General features: G+C 37.4%; 1 protein-coding gene across 1 annotated transcript; it reads right to left on the bottom strand.

The window, feature by feature from the left end:
- Positions 1-6,570: 6,570 nt before the first annotated feature.
- LOC139133875 (cytochrome P450 3A24-like) lies at positions 6,571-16,216 on the bottom strand. Its single transcript, XM_070700645.1, has 13 exons — positions 16,098-16,216; positions 13,932-14,025; positions 13,694-13,746; positions 13,157-13,253; positions 12,687-12,803; positions 12,321-12,409; positions 11,561-11,709; positions 10,918-11,051; positions 10,472-10,639; positions 9,817-10,037; positions 8,471-8,608; positions 7,623-7,785; positions 6,571-7,156 (listed from the first exon to the last, which is right to left on the bottom strand). Exons 1-13 carry the CDS (start codon positions 16,166-16,168, stop codon positions 7,079-7,081), a joined length of 1,572 nt encoding a protein of 523 aa, XP_070556746.1. The 5' UTR covers positions 16,169-16,216; the 3' UTR covers positions 6,571-7,078.
- Between the last annotated feature and the right edge of the window lie 2,242 nt (positions 16,217-18,458).

Genomic DNA, 18,458 nt, shown 5'->3' with positions numbered 1-18,458 from the left:
AGTTACACGTAATTTCATTTCATCAGTACGCGCAGCGTCTTTGTCACGTGATAACCGGACGTAAAGACGTTCGGAACGTCAAACGACACTTCTGCAAGAAGTCATAATTACATTTAGTATTTTTCAGATTTTCTTGATGATTTCCCCGAATTAAGACAAGCAACCTCGTCCAGTATCATTGTAAATTAGCAAAAGTCTTTGATGTCAGAATATTGTCAGACTTTGCAACAGTAAAAGAAGTACTTGCTATGATTTACTGATATGAACGGAACGCCTTCAGAACGTTTTCTCTAAAGATCATAAAAAACTGTATCAAAGAAAATCGGCAGATTTAATTCGAGGTTAGAATAAGGTATAACAAGAGTCTTCACACAAGAAATTCATTTCTCTCTAAAATTTAACGAATTTCGCATGCTTCTGAGAATAAATGCAGCAAAATCACTGGGAACGCACAACTGAACCAAAAAATCATACGTAATCACACGTACAGCACTGCGCGCCGTCAGACGTACGCGTTATTACGTGTAACTATACCACTCCAATACATATAGTTGTACGGCACGACTGTAAAAAATGACGTCATTATATTTACACTACCTATAAATTTTATGTTGTTGATAGCATCAGACGTGTGCCAGCTGGTCGACCAAGAAAGAGGTCACTAGTACATAAATAATTCTTGCACTATGTGTCTGAGATGGTAACCATCACGATGCTGTGTATATTTTTCAACCGGATCTAAGCCATCTCTATGCCCGAGTCCTTTTTTGGAGCCGAAGTTTAATTTTAAGAATATATGTAAAATTTTAAGTGCCATTGGTAACTAACACAATCGTCCTGAAAATCAAAAGTTGGTCGGCCTTAACTTAAGCTCTGCCGCCTAAAATTTGCAAATCATGTTTAAGCACAGAATTTTCATCTAAGAAATATTGTTTATCTCTTTCGTATTTGTCCTAATGTTGTACGATGTTTGCTTGAATATTTAAGTAACTTTTAGGTGGTGAAAGCGTGCGGAAATTTTGCATTTGATCCCTGCTTTCCATAAGAGTTGTACATGTCTTTAAAAGGTCTCAAACACACATACTGGCAGTACGGAACCCACTACGATTTTTTTCTCGTTTCTACAGCAGTCGGGAAATCAATTTGCTAGCGAAAGAATAGGGGAGGTTAGTCGGAATCCTCAAACCTAGACGTTAGCAAATATTCGGTCTTGTTGTACACAAGAGACCCCTAGCTGACCGTCTGAACAAATCCTGTCCTGTTACTCTGTGGGCTGTGGTCGACAAATGCGTTCTTTTATTGGTACAGTGAACAACAATACACTCTTTGAATGTGGGTGAAATCTCATGATATTATATTGTTTGCTTATCAGTCTATACAGGCTGATCGACGTTAAACATGTTTTTGTCCTGCATATGGTTATGTTACTATATAAGGTAACAAAAATAGTTCATACAAGGTATACGTGTTTGAAGACGCATGCGCAAAAGTTTATCGTATGAGTGATTAAACTTGCAAAGTTCAAAGTACAGAACATATTGTAAAGCAGCTCTATGGTCGACTACGTCATGTAGATTTTTTATAGCAAACTATGAAGGACACAAACTCTGTGTGTTTGTTTTGTTCTGTGCAATAACAAAGCAACATTGATTTGATTTTCAACATTTCGTTCTAATTAGTTGTGTATTTCTAATTACCTTACTCCATAATGCGACAAGTGCTGTCAATAATTTCGAATTAGTCTGTTTTAACACAGTAGTTAACATCTTTTATTCTGAATCTGGAGAAGATGTCTCGTAATTGAGAAGTTTCCGTGTTGTTCAGCTTTGTAGACTCCTAGATTGTATGGACAGGGGAGGGTCACATTTTACATGACGGAACATCCCTTATATCATCAGTCCCCTTGTAATGTCTGAAAACTGCCTTTAGTGACACTGAAAATTTGCGAGGACAAACTACACTGAGAAGTAACAAGATTTGATTCGTTTTGTGTCGAATCAATAATCGGATTTCAACCCCCTAAAATACTGTATTTGTGACAGCCCAAATTTCTCAATTTGTAAACAACTACGACAAAACTTTTTTCTGGCTTTCACGTCCGTCCAGCGCTTTACCGAGATATGCAAGTAAACGGACATTTGCCTACTCGCTGGAAAATCGCTAACAGTCTAAAAGTTTCAAAAATCGGTGAGCCTCTACTGCACAAATGCTTCGCGTTAAATTTGCAACAACATCGGTCAAGTTGTGATTTGCAAATGAAACTATATGTAAGGGATAAACATGCATAGAAATCTCCGTCAGAAAGGCTCTGCTTGACGCCTGGCTGAACGCTGTACGGCAAGCTTGTGGTGTGTTATAAAACACCTATAACCTTGTCTTTATTCGGGCTATAGCGCCCGTTTATCAACCCTCGTGGCCATGTGTTACCAGAAACACATCGCTATACCCTTCGGCCTACAGCCTCGGGGAATAGCGATGTGTTTCTGGTAACGCAAGGACCCTCGGTGTCATAAACGGGCGCTATAGCCTTTATAAGGACAAGGATGTAGGTGTTTTACAACACACCACATGCTCATCCTCTTGTACGACATTGTTTTAAATATTCTTTGATTTAAAGGCACTGAAACAGTACATTAAGAGAAGTTCCACAGAGAGAACAGTAGTGCCAATTGCTTCACAAAAAGAGGCAAACATGTCCTTAGCATACGGTACAACGTCCTTGGTTGCACTTGAATTTTTCGTTATCAATGACCTGTTCAAGTTCCTACACCGTTGAAATAGAAAATCTTGCTGTTTTAGAGAGAGGCTCGTCGCTTATGCCGGTCGCGCATCACGTTCTTGTCACCTGCCATTCTTTCATTTACGCGTATGGTCACGTGACCAGGCACTTATCGACATTTGACCAAAAGCTATTGCCCTGGGAAAATGGTTTTATTAAAAACCCTCTGACATCACCTTTGTCGATTCAGCGGGGACTAGACATATCTCTTTTCTCGTCACGTGAAGTATTACATCATAACATCACATATCAGATCTGTTCTGCTCATAGTGCCTCTGCAGATACCCCGGACCATGTTTGGATTTGAGCTGAACAAGTCAGCAGCCATGGGCACGCTAAATAATAATGCATATGCGCCTCCGATATTCATGTGCTTAAATACTTACCAGCAGTAATGCCACGATGTAAAAGTCGTTATGGACATGTTTGAGTTGCCCGGACATGACGTTGATAAGCAAATCTGTCGACTCACAAAACATACACGGCAGTCGACTGACATGCAAAGATTTGTCAGATAATATTTAATCAACGACTGCGACAGTAATTTTTTGAAAGAATATATTTAATTTGCATAATTTCAAAGCTCTTAGTATTCTACCGTGAAATCTTTCCAGGCATATGTCGTCTCACTTTTCAAAGTTTGTGTTTTCTTTAGCTCACGTGTGTAAACACGTGGGCTATTGTCATAGCGATGTCTGTCTGTCTGTCCGTGTGTGTGTGTGTGTGTGTGTTAGTGTGTGTGTGTGTCTGTCTGTCTGTCTGTCTGTTTACACGATAACTCAAAAACGCCTGTACGGATTCAAGTCAGATTTGGTACACAGGTACCATATGCTACTTGCAAGAACTGATTAGATTTTGGTTAGTGTGGCTTGCATATTAATGAAGTTATGCAATATCGTTTTTTTCCGTACAATGGTTTCCCTATGGAGACGGTAATGACAGTGTAGACATATATCAAGAAATACTGCACAAAATTTCATGAAACGTTTCACAGATGACAATCTCAGAATATTATGATGATACTGTGAGTGTCATGTCAATTACCTTCTCATTTGCATATTTAATGAACTTTTGTTATTAGTGACATAACTCTGAATTTCCTGCACCAAACATGATGATACTTGCAACAAATATTGATCTGATATATATCTAATTATACTTAGAAGCATTGGACAGTGTCAAGTTAATAAATAGGTCATTTGCATATTTTATGAAGTTTTGTAATTAGTCATATAACTTCGATATAACTTCACCAAATGTGATGAAATCTGCTGCAGATACTGATCCGACTGATATCTAACTGTAGTGTAAAGCATTCAGTAGTGTGAAATTAATTAAGGGTTCATTTGCATATTTAATGAACTTAGTAATTAGGTATGTAACTCTGAAATTACGGCACCCAAGTCTTTGAAATCGGGTACAGATATTGTTTAGATAAATATCTAAATGTACTGAGAAGCATTTGGCAGTGTCAAGTTAACAAATAGGTCATTTGCATATTTTATGAAGTTTTGTAATTAGTGAGATAACTCTGAAATTCCTTCACCAAACTTGATGATACTTGCAACAAATATTGATCTGATATATATCTAATTACACTTAGAAGCATTGGACAGTGTCAAGTTAATAAATAGGTCATTTGCATATTTTATGAAGTTTTGTAATTAGTCATATAACTTCGATATAACTTCACCAAATGTGATGAAATCTGCTGCAGATACTGATCTGACTGATATCTAACTGTAGTGTAAAGCATTCAGTAGTGTGAAATTAATTAAGGGTTCATTTGCATATTTAATGAACTTTGTAATTAGGTATGTAACTCTGAAATTACGGCACCCAAGTCTTTGAAATTGGGTACAGATATTGTTTTGACAAATATCTTATTGTACTGAGAAGCATTTGGCAGTGTCAAGTTAACAAATAGGTCATTTGCATATTTTATGAAGTTTTTTAATTAGTGATATAACTCCAAAATAACTGCACCAAATGTTATGAAATCGGCTGCAGATACTGATCCAACAGATATCTAATTGTGGTGTAGAGCATTTACTTGTGTGAAGTTAATTAAGGGTTTATTTGCATATTTAATGAACTTTGTAATTAGTGATATTACTCCAAAATTACAGCGTTAAATTTGATGAAACTTGCTACAGATGTTGATCTGATAAATATCCAATTGTACTGAGAAGTATTGAACAGTGTCAAGTTAATAATCAGCTCATTTGCATATCTCATGAAGTTTTATAAGTAGTCATATAACTCCGAAATAACTGCATCAAATGTGATGAAAACTGCTGCATATACTGATCTGACAGATATCTAATGTGTTGTAAAGCATTTAGTAGTGTAAAGTTAATTAAGGGTTCATTTGCATATTTAATAAACTTTGTAATTAATTAGGTAATTAGGTATATAACTCTGAAATTACGGCACCAAATTTTGTGAAACGTGCTACACATATTGATTTGATAATATTTAATTGTGCTATGAATCATTGAACAGTGTCAAGTTAATATAGGGATTATTTGCATATTTAATGAACTTTGTAATTACCGGTAGTGATTTACTCTAAAATTACTGCATTAAATTAAATAAAACGTGCTTCAAATGTTGATCTGATGGATATCTAATTGTCCCATGAAGCATTTAGCAGTGTCAAGTTAATTAACGACTCATTTGCATATTAAATAAAGTTTTGTGATTAGTAATTAAAATCTGAGAGTACTGTGCGATGTTGATAAAACCTGCTTCATTTAGTGATAACATATATCTTATTGTTCTGTGAAGCGTACTACTATTAATGAACCTGTTGTAAAACACGTGAGCATATTCAGTTCATATCTGGCAAAAATTGCCCAAAAATACAAAATTACAGATTTCATCAGAAATTCAAAATATATTACGTAGCTTATCTGTAGAATAAACGCACTAGTACATCCCTGGAAAGGAAAAGTTTGCTACGCATTCCCCCTTTCGCACTCATAGGGAAATGCCTCCGGAAAATACGAACGGAGGCAATGTCCTTTGTACATAAATAGTTATGCACTGAGTTACACATAATTTAGGAGTGTCTGGAAAGTAGGAAAGAAAATTTCTTTTAGTTTCCCAAATGACCTGGTTTTTGTAAGGCCTGGTATTGTAAAGTTACACCCTGTGGTGAAACTCTGCAAAATCTATACTGGCTAGTTCTGATGAACGTTTTGCCGCCGTGAGGGCCATGAGAATAGTTAATTTCAGAGTCAGCTCCTTTATTGAGAGTGACTGGTTGTCTGCTTGTGATATCAGATGGTTTGTCACCTTGGAGACATCCCAGGTGACTGTATAGCGGGGCTGAGGCGGGCGGTTTGTAAATGAAGCTTGGGAATAACTTAAAGTTTAAGTCCATGTTTTGATGTGTGATCGATATAAGAGATATGGTTGAAACAAGGTCTATTCCATGAATTCCTGACGACATATTGGATGGAATTAGAGTAAGAGGTAATATCCTTCGGAAAATAAAGTAGTCTGGTGATAAATCTTTCCTTCGACAACAATTTAGGACAGTTAAATTAAATATTCTTTCAAAGTTCCGGTCAACATTGGTATGATCAAAGATTATGGAGTATGTTCTTTTTCTGCTACTCAATAATTTTGTAATAAAATTATAAATATCAATAATATGATGTGAAAGTTTACTATTTTACCGTTTTATATCATTAAGGAAAGGTCTTTCACACAAATTGTAGCTATATCTATATACTTCAAATTATGTTCCATCAAAATATCTAGTAATGGTCACTTTACATATATTACAAAATACAAACTCGTATTATTTATTTTCTAATGGTGTTTAAATGGACGCATACACTTTTTACCTGTTGATCAATGATGTCCATAACATCAAAAAAAACATACAGCTGACTTCACAGTTTCGTTCATAATAGAAAGCAAGAGTGCAAGACTAAAAAATATGACGTTGAGAAATTAAGAAAATCGCATGCATATCTCAGTCAGTTGGCATTTATATAAGATCGGAGGAAATTTAATTTTGATCATTTCACTACTATCTTTCACTAGTTTCCTCGATATTTTATCATTATTTTCTTCATTGAAATTTAACTCCTGAGCATGCAGCGTTCTAACTCCAATACAGGCAAGTGCAAAACTACGTCAAGTTCTAAGAAAGCAAAGGTATGAATACGATTAACGGAATGAATTGTTGTTCGATGAAATGTACAAAAAACAATGAGACCAGACATCTCCCAATCACGTGACATCTCCTCCAGGGGCCCTTGCATTCTTCAACGACTGTACAAGTTATCGTCTGGACTTCACGCTGAGTTTGATACCCTTTTTCGGTGATATGAAACCAGTCTTGCCAAGTTGTACAGGTATCTAAGAAACAAACACAAACATTTGTTTCTTTACACAGCAGAAGCTAATAGAAAGTCTCGCGATGTTGATAGACGTATTTTTTATCACTAGAGTTCATGCACACTTATAGTAGAAGTTGTTGGCTATGTCTTGATTAATGTTACATCATATTAAGGCAATAGCGCCACAAAGCAGTATAAGTGGCTACGGGCTCTGTTATTAGACTTAATTCTCAATGAATAAATTCTGACAACTTTTCACAAGGGAATATTTTATATCCTTTTGATATTAACCAAGCAATACGTGAACGTATTTACCTATTGCTACCATCGCTTCTTGTTACTGACTTCATTTTAAAGCTTTGGTTGATTATATTTGGTGACTTTATGAATAAGCGTAACAATTCCCGACAAAAGGCGAAGGAGTTTACAGTCTGAATGCACGGCTTTGCAACTGAAAGAAACTGTTGCTCTGTTTCTTGTCATACCTCGGTCTCGGCGCAGGGTTCAAAGGCGAATTTCTGGAATATGCGCACAAGGCCGATCTTAGCTTCCAACAAGGCAAATCTCATTCCAATACAGTTACGAGGACCAGCCCCAAATGGCAGCCATGCGTAAGGATGACGTTTCTCTTTCTCTTCTTTGGTGAACCTACAAAGAGTATGGTTAGCTCTGTAACTATGATTGTAACCGTCCACGTCCTCTCCACTGACACTCTCTCACATACTCGTTTCGGGGGAGTGGGGTTAGAGGCGTTGGGATTTTGCTGTTGTTGTTTTTTGTTTGTGTGTTTTTTGTTGTTTTTTGGGGGGTTGACAACTGACGATTCGGAAGTACCAAAATTTCAGAAGCCCTTAGCGTGAGCAGAAACGCAATGTCAATTAATACAACATAAAACACTATTGGAACTAATTTGGGATAATTGGATATGAAGTAATATCATTTTAATCTACAAATGTAAGCTCATCTGCTTTTCTTTTCAAGTTACACACTTGTTTTTATGATTGACTGGTAATATTGCAACATGCAGCTATAGGGCACCTAACACTTTTGAGAAATTAGAACAATGTGAAGATCCAATTCTCCAAAATTAGTTCCAATCGTGTTATAAGATGACTGCTGCATCAATGAAGTGAATAGTACCCGATTTTGTTCTTTCGGCGCAAACCCGTACATAAATTATATAATGAAAACCATCATCATCTTCGGTGTTCAACCAAGATTACATGTACTGTAATACAAAATACTGTAGCGGCTATTTCAGAGAAAAAAGTTTTATTCTCTTCAGTCACGTGACATTATTCTATCGATAGACTCAACAACTATGCAAAATTACCTTTCCGGGATGAATTTCTCCGGATCGGGATAAATTTCGGGATTATGATGGATTGTATAGATTGCAATCGCAACTACCATCCCTTTAGGAATATGTATTCCAGCGATGGTTACATTCTCAGTACACTGTCGGTCAAACCTAGAAATAAATTGATTTAACATAATGTCATATTGTCTCGTCAAATCATCCTATTAATGGATATGTAGGTGTAGTATTCTATCTATATAAAAGTGTTCATCCCCTATACAAGCACACAGCTGAATATCGTTTCTATTGAGAAATGTATAGCGTGAATAAAGACACTTCTTCATTCATTTAAATGAAGTAAGCTTTTTATTTTGTCAGTTTCTTCCAGGCACCCTGTGCTTACAAACTTTCTTACGTGATTCATCTTTATCCAGTAACAGTCGAGTAGTTTTATGCGTTTCTTTCAAAACCGAATATATCGTCGCCTAAGTTCTATCTTTTATCTAAATACTTCAGTTTTTGATTTGTATGCGTATGCTGAGAGCGCAATACTGCTACTCGCTGTCACACTTTTACAAAAGCATTCTTACAGGTGGTGGTTTTACTGGATATCGTAGCAGTACTTCAACGTAGATGTAGTACAAATAAGTCTGAATTCATCAGAATCACAATCGCAACATTTCATGTACAATTTCAACAGCCGAAAAAACCAAGCCATATAAAGTTGGTAACGTCAGAATTGCGTACGAATTTATGAATATTTAGAATTCTAACAATCAGTTAATTGTATTTGTCTTCTACTCAACACATCAAGTTTGCACAGAGTCACCCATATATCCAGAGCTACCATCCATCTCCTTGTAGTTACTTTTTTTTTCAAAACATTAGCGATTAATGGATATTTTTACAACAATACAATTTTAAACCCTGATCTTTACCACCACGTACTAAATACAGAGACAGCAATATCAGTAAAATACCTGTCTTTAATATGACTATGAAGCAATCTCTCTACAGTTGACCCCGGATGAGGCAAAAAAATGAGTGTTCCCGTTATGCATGCGTGAAGACAAAAGGTAGGTGGATATAGTAGGGAACGTTTTCATTTTAAGGGAGGACGTAACCCACAAAAATCCCCAAAATATATGGCAAAATTCCATGCATGAATTTTGAAAATGCGAAGACATTGGGGTCGGAAGGTTTCAAATGGGGTTCTAGATTAGGTTATTGGAAACATTTTAATTTGGTAACCTATTGATATAATTATTGCAGCTACGGACAATGAAGTCAGTGGCAATGTTTGTAACATATTCATTCAAGGCGAATATGGCCATTTGAGAGACATACATGACGGCGAACACAAACACGACGGGACTAACCTGATCACTGGAGGGTACATCCTAAGAGTTTCACAGACAACCATATCCAGATATGGCATTTTCGATACAGCGTCATAGTTAGGTTCGTCATAGTCAGCCATGACGTCATCAATTTCAGAGCACAACTTTACCTGAATGTCTGGATTGGTTGCCATGGAGTAGGCAAGAAAACTCATCATAGTACTCGTTGTCTCGTAACCAGCTAGGTAAAATGTCAGTGCCTGAATGCAAAGAGAACAATTAATTCTGACTTTGGACAAAACAATAATCTCCAAAAATTCTCTTTTGTCATGTCAAACATGACGCTGAACTGTACAAAAAAGTCCTTTCTAATGTGACCTTGATACATTACACTTTCTTCGATATTTAATACAATAATTGTTAATATTTCATCATATTCAGCATGTGGGTCAGGATTTCCGCTGTGGTTTAATCCTAGGTCACGATCTGAAACCAAAATTGTAAGCACGCAAGTAAATTAGATATGATAGAGATGAGAAATCGGAAATGGTTTTTCAAGCTGTCACGTGGTTTTCCCTTCCCAAACATGACACTTTTCTCCTTTATCGTGGCAACTCTCTAAGACTGAATTCTAAGAAAAGGAGTTGCGTAAAATACGAGACAAACGAGAAATAAGCAACCAGTTTCTGCATACTTGACCAAGTATTTCGTCGTTTGTAAATCCTTTGTGGAAATCATGTGTGTCGGATTGTCCATCCCGTACAAGTCTGACTCCATTCTCATCTTCATCATCTTGGCTTTCAGCGATGTATTGTTCGTAGACATCATGGGCGTCCAACATCAATTGTAGGAAGTCAACTCTCTAGAGTTAAATGTGTAAGCGTCTAGTTTTTAAATCATTGCATTAGGTGTAGTTTTTTTTTTATTAATCCCTTTGTCACACTCAATTACGTCTGGCTTCAGTATTCACTAGGCACTTGGATTAGATCAGTGATTCAGTTAATCGCAAACAAATTGTTTTCAGAAATGACTTTGTCGTCTAAACTGTCTGTCATCTTTTTTTAGTGCAGTGGAATTCTATGTTTAGGTAAAATACAGCTGGTATGCTTGATGACGAGGAAGTCATTGAATTTTCCTGACCTTTGTTGACGAATTTTCACTTTTTCTCATCGCAATGGTTTCTTCTGTTAAATTAGTGAAATACTTCATTATCCTTTTCGGAAAGAATCCGATGTCCAACCAGTTAAGGAGCGGTACCAAGAACGGACAAAAGACTGTAATAAAATCATAAACAAGACACGTGACTATCGATTCTCCCCTCGGAACTGTCTTGTGAGTGTCTCTATAGCTATGTATAAATTATGCACACTTGAGATTTTTGAAGTTAACGTCCACGTCCGTGTTCTATATTTGTTGCGAATCACATCGATAACTTTCTTCGCATTGGTAAGGTTCAAAGCAAAGTAACATTGCACATAATACATCATTCATCAGACCGAAAGACAGACAGATAGACACACAAACAGACCAACAGAGAGACAGACATGCATGCATGCCTACAGACAGACAGACGTACACCGACGTAAGTGTAAACGTCTGTACTCACTCAAAACATTTGCCTACCTTGCAAACAACGATAGGCTGAGTGTATACATTAGAATTTATACATCGACATAAATTGACAGGCTATAATATTTTTACCAGTTTGCGTTGATTCACTTGTCGCTTTCTTAAGAAAACCTTGCATTGAACGCAATTTGCTTCTAATATTAATAACACTTACACATTATCAGTAAGATTGGATTAGAAAATCCAAAATCAAAGGCTTCTTTAACATTCTTGACAAATGGGTGTCCGGGATTTTCTTGGGAATTGATATCAATGCCGAAACCAGCGCTGGCTATACTGTCCACCACATAGCCACCAAAGACACTACCGTTTAAGCAAAACATGCAAGAATGTCAGTGGTTGAATCCCATCGGGGCCAGAACACATTAAGTAGCTTGCAAATGTCAATGGAGTATTTTATAGTATTTTTATTGTATTTATAGTATATTTGGTTCTGACTGTAAAATGAAGTTTCTTGTTCTACTCCAAAGGTAATGCCGCTGCAATCAGTGTTCAATTTGTCAACAAAGCCTGTTGGGTAAAGTATCCAACGAGCGAATTTTAGTCCGGCCTACAATGCTCTTGTCAACAATAACAATATGTATTGTTGTAGAGAATGTATTGCGTTGACATGTCCGATACTATGTATTTCGAAAGACTCTAGAGAAAAGGAATGCGAGAAAAAAGTAATAATTTCAAAGAGCAAAAATGAAATATTCTCATGAGTTAATGCTATTTTCCCTTTAAAGTAGTGCTTTCTTTTCAATTCCTTGTCAGAGAAAAGTTTTCTCTTTTTTCAAGGATCTATGGTAGAATAGAAGCAGTGTGGCGAATGCCATAAGCAAACATGAAGGAAAATTTACATGTACAGTGTCGTTCTGGTATAATAAGCAAACCACCATTCTGTTGTAGTCAGACTTAGTGATGATACTCACTCTTTACACTGGAATATTGAATCTTCTCTGCAGTGTTTCTCGAGAATCCTAACCATTGCATCCGCAGCGTTGTTAACAATGGGTGTCATCTGTGAAAGAAAAACATCGTTCAACGACTTAAAATTATCCTGGTCCTCGTAACTGTATCGGAATGAGATTCACTTTGTTAGAAGCTAAGATTGGTCTCGTGCGCATATTCCAGAAATTCCCTCTTGAACCCTGTGCGAAGACCGAGGTATGACAAGTAAAACAGAGCAACAATAGTCTCTTTCAGAATTACTGTGAAACTTGAAAAGATTTGATCCGTACTTCTAATGGAGTATGATTGCTAAAATCATCTGATGAACCATTACAATACTGACTTACCATTTTCATTTTGGATGCACTGAAGGCAGGTGTTAGTGTGTTCCTCTTGTCTTTCCAGTTTTGATTGAGTAAGGAAGTAAGGCCAGCATCCAGAGGTTTATTGTTTAAAGGTAGAACCTGGAGGATAAAATGTCTTTATTTGAGTCATTTACTCAACTAAAGGTTTTCACTTTTTCACATATTTTTCCACAAACAGTTTCATTCATGTACAAGAGAGAGAGAGAGAGAGAGAGAGAGAGAGAGAGAGAGAGAGAGAGAGAGAGAGAGAGAGAGAGAGAGAGAGAGGAGGAAATGGAGAGAATTTGTATATTATAAAGTGCTACCAGTGCTCTGAAATTTACAGTGCAATACTGTGTGAAGCTAATGAATAATTTGCAGCAATTGTGTCCAATTTTATTTTTATAACGTTTCAAATTATCCTTGTGTCTATTTTAAGCTGAAGATTAAATTAGTTTGACATTTTTGCTTACCCGTCTGTTGTAAAAAGAAGTGAACTTTTTAACACAGATCTGTTTACAAAGTTCTGGGTCAGCAAATACTAGTATTGGGTGGCGTCCTTCATAGGTCCTGGAACAGAAATATCATCAACCATTGAATTCTTATAATTAGTCGACAGAGATGTTAGCTGAGAATTCATCAGAAAAGCATTAGTCAATGGATTCTATGTTTGCACGATGAAGTCTTCACCAGATGTCGAGAATTGCACGAATCTCATGGTTTTTGTGATCTACTTTGATGTAAATTGAAGTGAGGTAAAACTGTAAGACGTCGACATAAAACTGACATCTTGCGATCTCCGGCATGCAACGATCTTATACTTGATGACGACACCCGTAATCAAACCTCTTAAATTGGTCAAAATGATAGCGTACACGTAACTGTAGTAAGTTAGGCGGGCACAAGATTTGAGTTCTAGTTTTTCGCGTTCACTTTTATATCGTCCAGAGAATTATTTTTTGATAGGGATCTTATTTCAACGTATCACCTTGCCCGAACATCAACCTTACCCAAATACTTTCCCATACTTGCTGACCCACTCTAGATCCTTCTTGTATCTGCCCTGCAACGAAATTTAAAATGACAGCGAATCTGAAATTCACATGACCAGAACGTTGAAACAAATTAACGTTAGATACACTGCAAAGGTTTCTTCAATGTGATACATAGAAGTCATCAATACTAGGTCATATTATTATAGAGATTATCAAGATATGTTAAAATGCTCAGCGTCTTTCGAATACTCACAGCACTAAGTTCGAATACGTTCCCAAAGAGTGGCCAGGGTTTTGGTCCAGGAATTCCCATGTTTTTGAATGTCGAGAACGGCCATGTCGAATACCTTTAGAAGCAAAGACAACCTTGTTCTAGAATTTAAGTCGTGGTTTTGAACCTCTTCAAATCGAATGAAGAGATACAGTCTGTCAACAGAACACCCGAATCACACTCTAATGACCATGTCTGGAGTGTGACTCCACAGAGGCTATCGGGAGGTGATATAGTAAGGCATGACTGGCTAGATTACAGCAAGCAAATTAGCAGCGAAGAAATATTCTCATTGCGTGTTTGAAATATTGAACCTTCAAACGCCTTGTTAGAGTGTGTGTAATCTTGATATTTTCTTACTTTTAACGAGATTTGATATTGTTTCCTACTTGCACGAAAATAGCAAGTCTTGTAAATAAAATACTAAAAATTTTACCAGTCATCTCTTTCAAACTTTACATGGTTCATGTCACATGGATTCTTTTATACGTTGCTCGGAGATCTATTTGCAGACTGCAGATCACATAACCAATGCTACTGAATCAACGAAGAAAGTCAAAAGGGCGTAAATGTACTCTACTTTACCGCTGAGGCAACCTTTCACACCAAAGTATACAGTCTTGCTCTCGAAAGAATATATTTCCCTCAAAAGGCCAGGAGAAACGTAACGAGACAGTTGCGATATTTTCGAATGTCTATGCCTGTATTAATAATATTACCTTTCAGTTTTTACAGTATTGCTGATTTATGACGCCATCATGATACCCCAACGATTAGTTACCTACTTTGGCAGTTAGAAAGTAAGTTAATCAGTAAGTAGTAAGTGTGATTATTTTTTTGTTCCGAGCTAAATACTGGATAATTAGCCACCCTGGTTAGTTAGCTGATCAGTCAGTCAGTCAATTAGTTATTGGTTAATTATTTTCATACATTTCCATCCACATTTATAAGACTTAACGTTTTGTAGCCTTATATGCTGTTGTGAATCGAAATGAGGCATACGTATACAGGCCATTAGAATCACAGCGTAGGAGACCCATTGTAAAAAATCAATGCAAAAAATAGAGCTCGGAGGAAAATTAATGATAAAGTCAACCATTAGCAATACTGAGCTATAATCGGTCAGATTCGTCGACGCAACAAAGAATCTTTCTTTAACGAAATCTACGAAAACGATATTCATTAAAGAAAAATGCTAAATTGCCAACTCATAAATCGCCACTTTGTCAAACCGACGGAACACTCTTGAATTCAGTTTAAATCTTAAACATATCATCACTGAACGACATGTAGCAGCAATGTTGGTGTGTATAAGGTCGCTCAGCGGTTTATGTCCGAAGCTGACCTGTGTATTTTTATCTACAGTTGATAATATAGGACCGGCTGTTGTGGTTATCTTAAACAAACACTTGAGAACCGAATGGGTGAGTCACAAGAATTCTGACCCGGGGAATGCTGATAACAGTGACACATGGGATTGCGCACTAATACAGTAAAACGGTGGTGTCCAATATACAATGTGTGAATTACATTTCAACAACCCAACCCATCCCAACCCCTCTAATCACGGTTAAATAGCTTTTGGTATTTTTCCGAAACCTGTCGCTCACTTTATAATTGTATAATTAGACATTAATATTTCTATACGTAAGGCACTGTGTAAAAAGTGGTCGGGGGTCATCCTAGCTGCAGTACAGTAGCTCGAGGTTTTGCCTGGGTATTTGGGTCGGACGGCCGTCCGACCCAAATACCCAGGCAAAACCTCGAGCTACTGTACTGCAGCTAGGGTCATCCCAAATTACAACTGATTACAATTCATGTCAAAGGCAGTAAAGTACGTGATCCTCCGCCAGCGTACACTACTTCAACTGTATTGAAGAATTGAAGTTGAATCATCAGTTTCCACGAGTAAAGACATTGATACCCAATGAGTCTGAGTGTTTACAGAATCTATGACGCATGACAATGGTCAAGGTTGTAGCCCATTCTTGACTATTTTTCATAGTTTTTGGTAGCCGGTAACAGACACTTCGTGTTCGTGTCGGCTACATGGACGATCTGCCAAGGTTTGAGATGCAGTCAGAAATACACACACCATTGCACATCTGGATGATTAGAACCTACAGGTGTAGGGTGTGATATACTTACAGATATACTAAAACTATCACCGTGACACCAAGGAGAAGGGATGTAGGCAGTTCAATGCCAAAGAGTTCCATACTCCAAATGCCCTTACAGGGTCAACAAATGCAATTTCAATTACTTTGGTCGGGTAGCCATGTGATGCGCGCGCACCTCAGTGACGTCGTGGTTTACAAGAGCATACTGCAGAATTTGGTTGCTGTAAAGACAGGGTCAACGTTGTTCTAGCTTTTACACCATGCCTCTTTTCATAGCGTGAGTAGTATAGAAAAGTATTGCCTTACATCGTCAAAACTTAGCAATACAATGTTTGCGGGTCGCCGATTAAGTTTTGTTGATTAATAATGGCAGTAGACTTGGTTAAAGTCAGTGAATTTTTAAAGATAAAATTATTTGCTACAGTTTCTCTTGTGTTTCTCCTTTTTCATGTCAGGTTTTTTAACAGGTTACCTTTGAGTCTGCGCAGTAGTGACTTTTAGTTCTGCCGGATTCACTCCGGTGAAACTCCCCTGTATTGCGTGCGCCAACTCATCGTGTTCACTCCTCTCACACGTTTCATATGAAACCAGAACACAAATCATCGCGTTCATCCAACTCAAACATTCACAAATCACAGACTTGAACCAAGTCTAACGACAAAGTAATATCTGTAATTTATAATAATAACTGAATAATATCCTCGGTATGCTTATAATTAACGTGAATAAGAAACTGCCGGCTAAGTTCACTTGTTTGAGAGTGTGAAAATATTTTGAAACTTTGGATATGACATCATCATGAAGTGAAGAAATTATGTTCGTTTGTTAAGAAAACCAGGGAGAATACAAGATTTTTATGAAATCTCAGCTCAGTGACTTTGAATTAAAACGTGCATTACATAAATCACCTGGTGAGGGTGAGTTCAATTTGAGGAGATTCCACTGTAAGAAAGAGTTCAAATCAATTATAGATTACCTACAGCGAGTTCAAGTTCAGTCCAGGTGAAAGGTTGTATTTCGAGTGATGTTTGCGTTGTTGATGTCAGCAACAATTTTTAAAGAGTCACTATGCTGCAGATCGTAGTTCTGCAGGTTTAAGGTTTTGGCTTACAAATGTCCTCGGATTTAAAAACAACAGGTCAGTTTTGTTAAAGCAAGGGGGTGCATCTGTTCTAACCATATTTGGGAATCTAAACTTGAATACGACGAATGCATACGTAGTAATTAGAGAAATGTCCGAGTCGGCCGTGGGGGGAACTGTGAAGTGAAAACACGTTAAGTCCAAGAGAGCTCTCCGATTGGCGTGAACGTAAATTGAAGGTTGTTTGTTAAAGGAGCTCCTTCGTATCAGTTCATTGTATAGGTATATGTCAGATATGCGAAAAGGCACAAATATTTTATCCGAGTAAATGTACAATGGTCAACAAATTTCATTTTTTCGATGTCAAGTTTAAAGCCCAGAAGGTCATCGAGAAACTTTAGTCAGCAACAAGTTCTATCACAGGGGACGACCATACCCCACTACTAAAAGATGTATATATACATGTATATTGTGCAGATTTCGATTAGACTTCATTACTGAGCTAGTACGCATTATTAGACGATATCATGTATGTCACCTATTATCTGGTCATGAGGGCTAAAACGCCCGTCTATTACCCCGAGGGGCCGTGCATTGCCAGAAACACATCGCTATTCGTCTTGGCCGTAGGCCGAGAGGTATAGCGATGTGTGTCTGGTAATACACGGCCACGAGGGGTAATAAACGGGCGCTACACTTCTCATGCTCAAGTTGTATTATGTTAGTTTTTAATGTGTTTTGATATTTTGCACCGCAACAATTCATTGTGACAAGTTTAGTAAGCATACCTAGGATGCACTTGAATCATTTTCGTCGATGAGCTGTTCAAGTTCCTACGCTGTTGGAATGGAAAATCTATCGGCTTTAGAGAGAGGCTCGTCGCTCATCCCGGACGCACATGAGACCTCTGAAGTGCAACCTCACTTCTTAATCGACAAAGTACCCTGACAGTTTTCCGGAACTTATGATGACAGGTAAGTATAAAGGCATTACGTTTAATGGCAATTCTCACCAGTTCACTTGTCAATCAGTCAATCGGTTGAAGTGAATATTGTATCACGATTTCTTGTTGAGTGAGAGCTGAAGGCTGTCTAACTATTAAAAGTAAGTCATGGGTAATCACGGTACCGTCAAGGACGCATACAAAATGTAGTACATTTTCTTGCCACGGCAACAATATCGAAACAACCACTACAACACGAAGAGTATCGGTCATTCCTCTCGCCAAAAACTTCAAATATGCCTCCGAAAAGGAATTATTTGATATACGTGTGCGTCAACTAGCCTAAACATGCCCACTGTTATCGC

This window comes from Ptychodera flava, chromosome 5 (assembly GCF_041260155.1).
Source record: "Ptychodera flava strain L36383 chromosome 5, AS_Pfla_20210202, whole genome shotgun sequence".
NCBI classification, from domain to species: Eukaryota; Metazoa; Hemichordata; class Enteropneusta; family Ptychoderidae; genus Ptychodera; species Ptychodera flava.
The sequence above is the reverse complement of the archived record's forward strand: the minus strand, read 5'-3'. Positions and strand labels throughout refer to the sequence as shown.

Excerpts from the sequence above, each read along its gene's own strand:
- LOC139133875 (XM_070700645.1), bottom strand. The coding sequence starts at position 16,168 with ATGGAACTCTTTGGCATTGAACTGCCTACATCCCTTCTCCTTGGTGTC. Across the intron at positions 11,710-12,320 it reads TCAATATTCCAGTGTAAAGA|TGTCTTTGGTGGCTATGTGG; the intron begins GTGAGTATCATC and ends CTTAAACGGTAG. Across the intron at positions 8,609-9,816 it reads ATGTACCCTCCAGTGATCAG|GTTTGACCGACAGTGTACTG; the intron begins GTTAGTCCCGTC and ends ATTTATTTCTAG.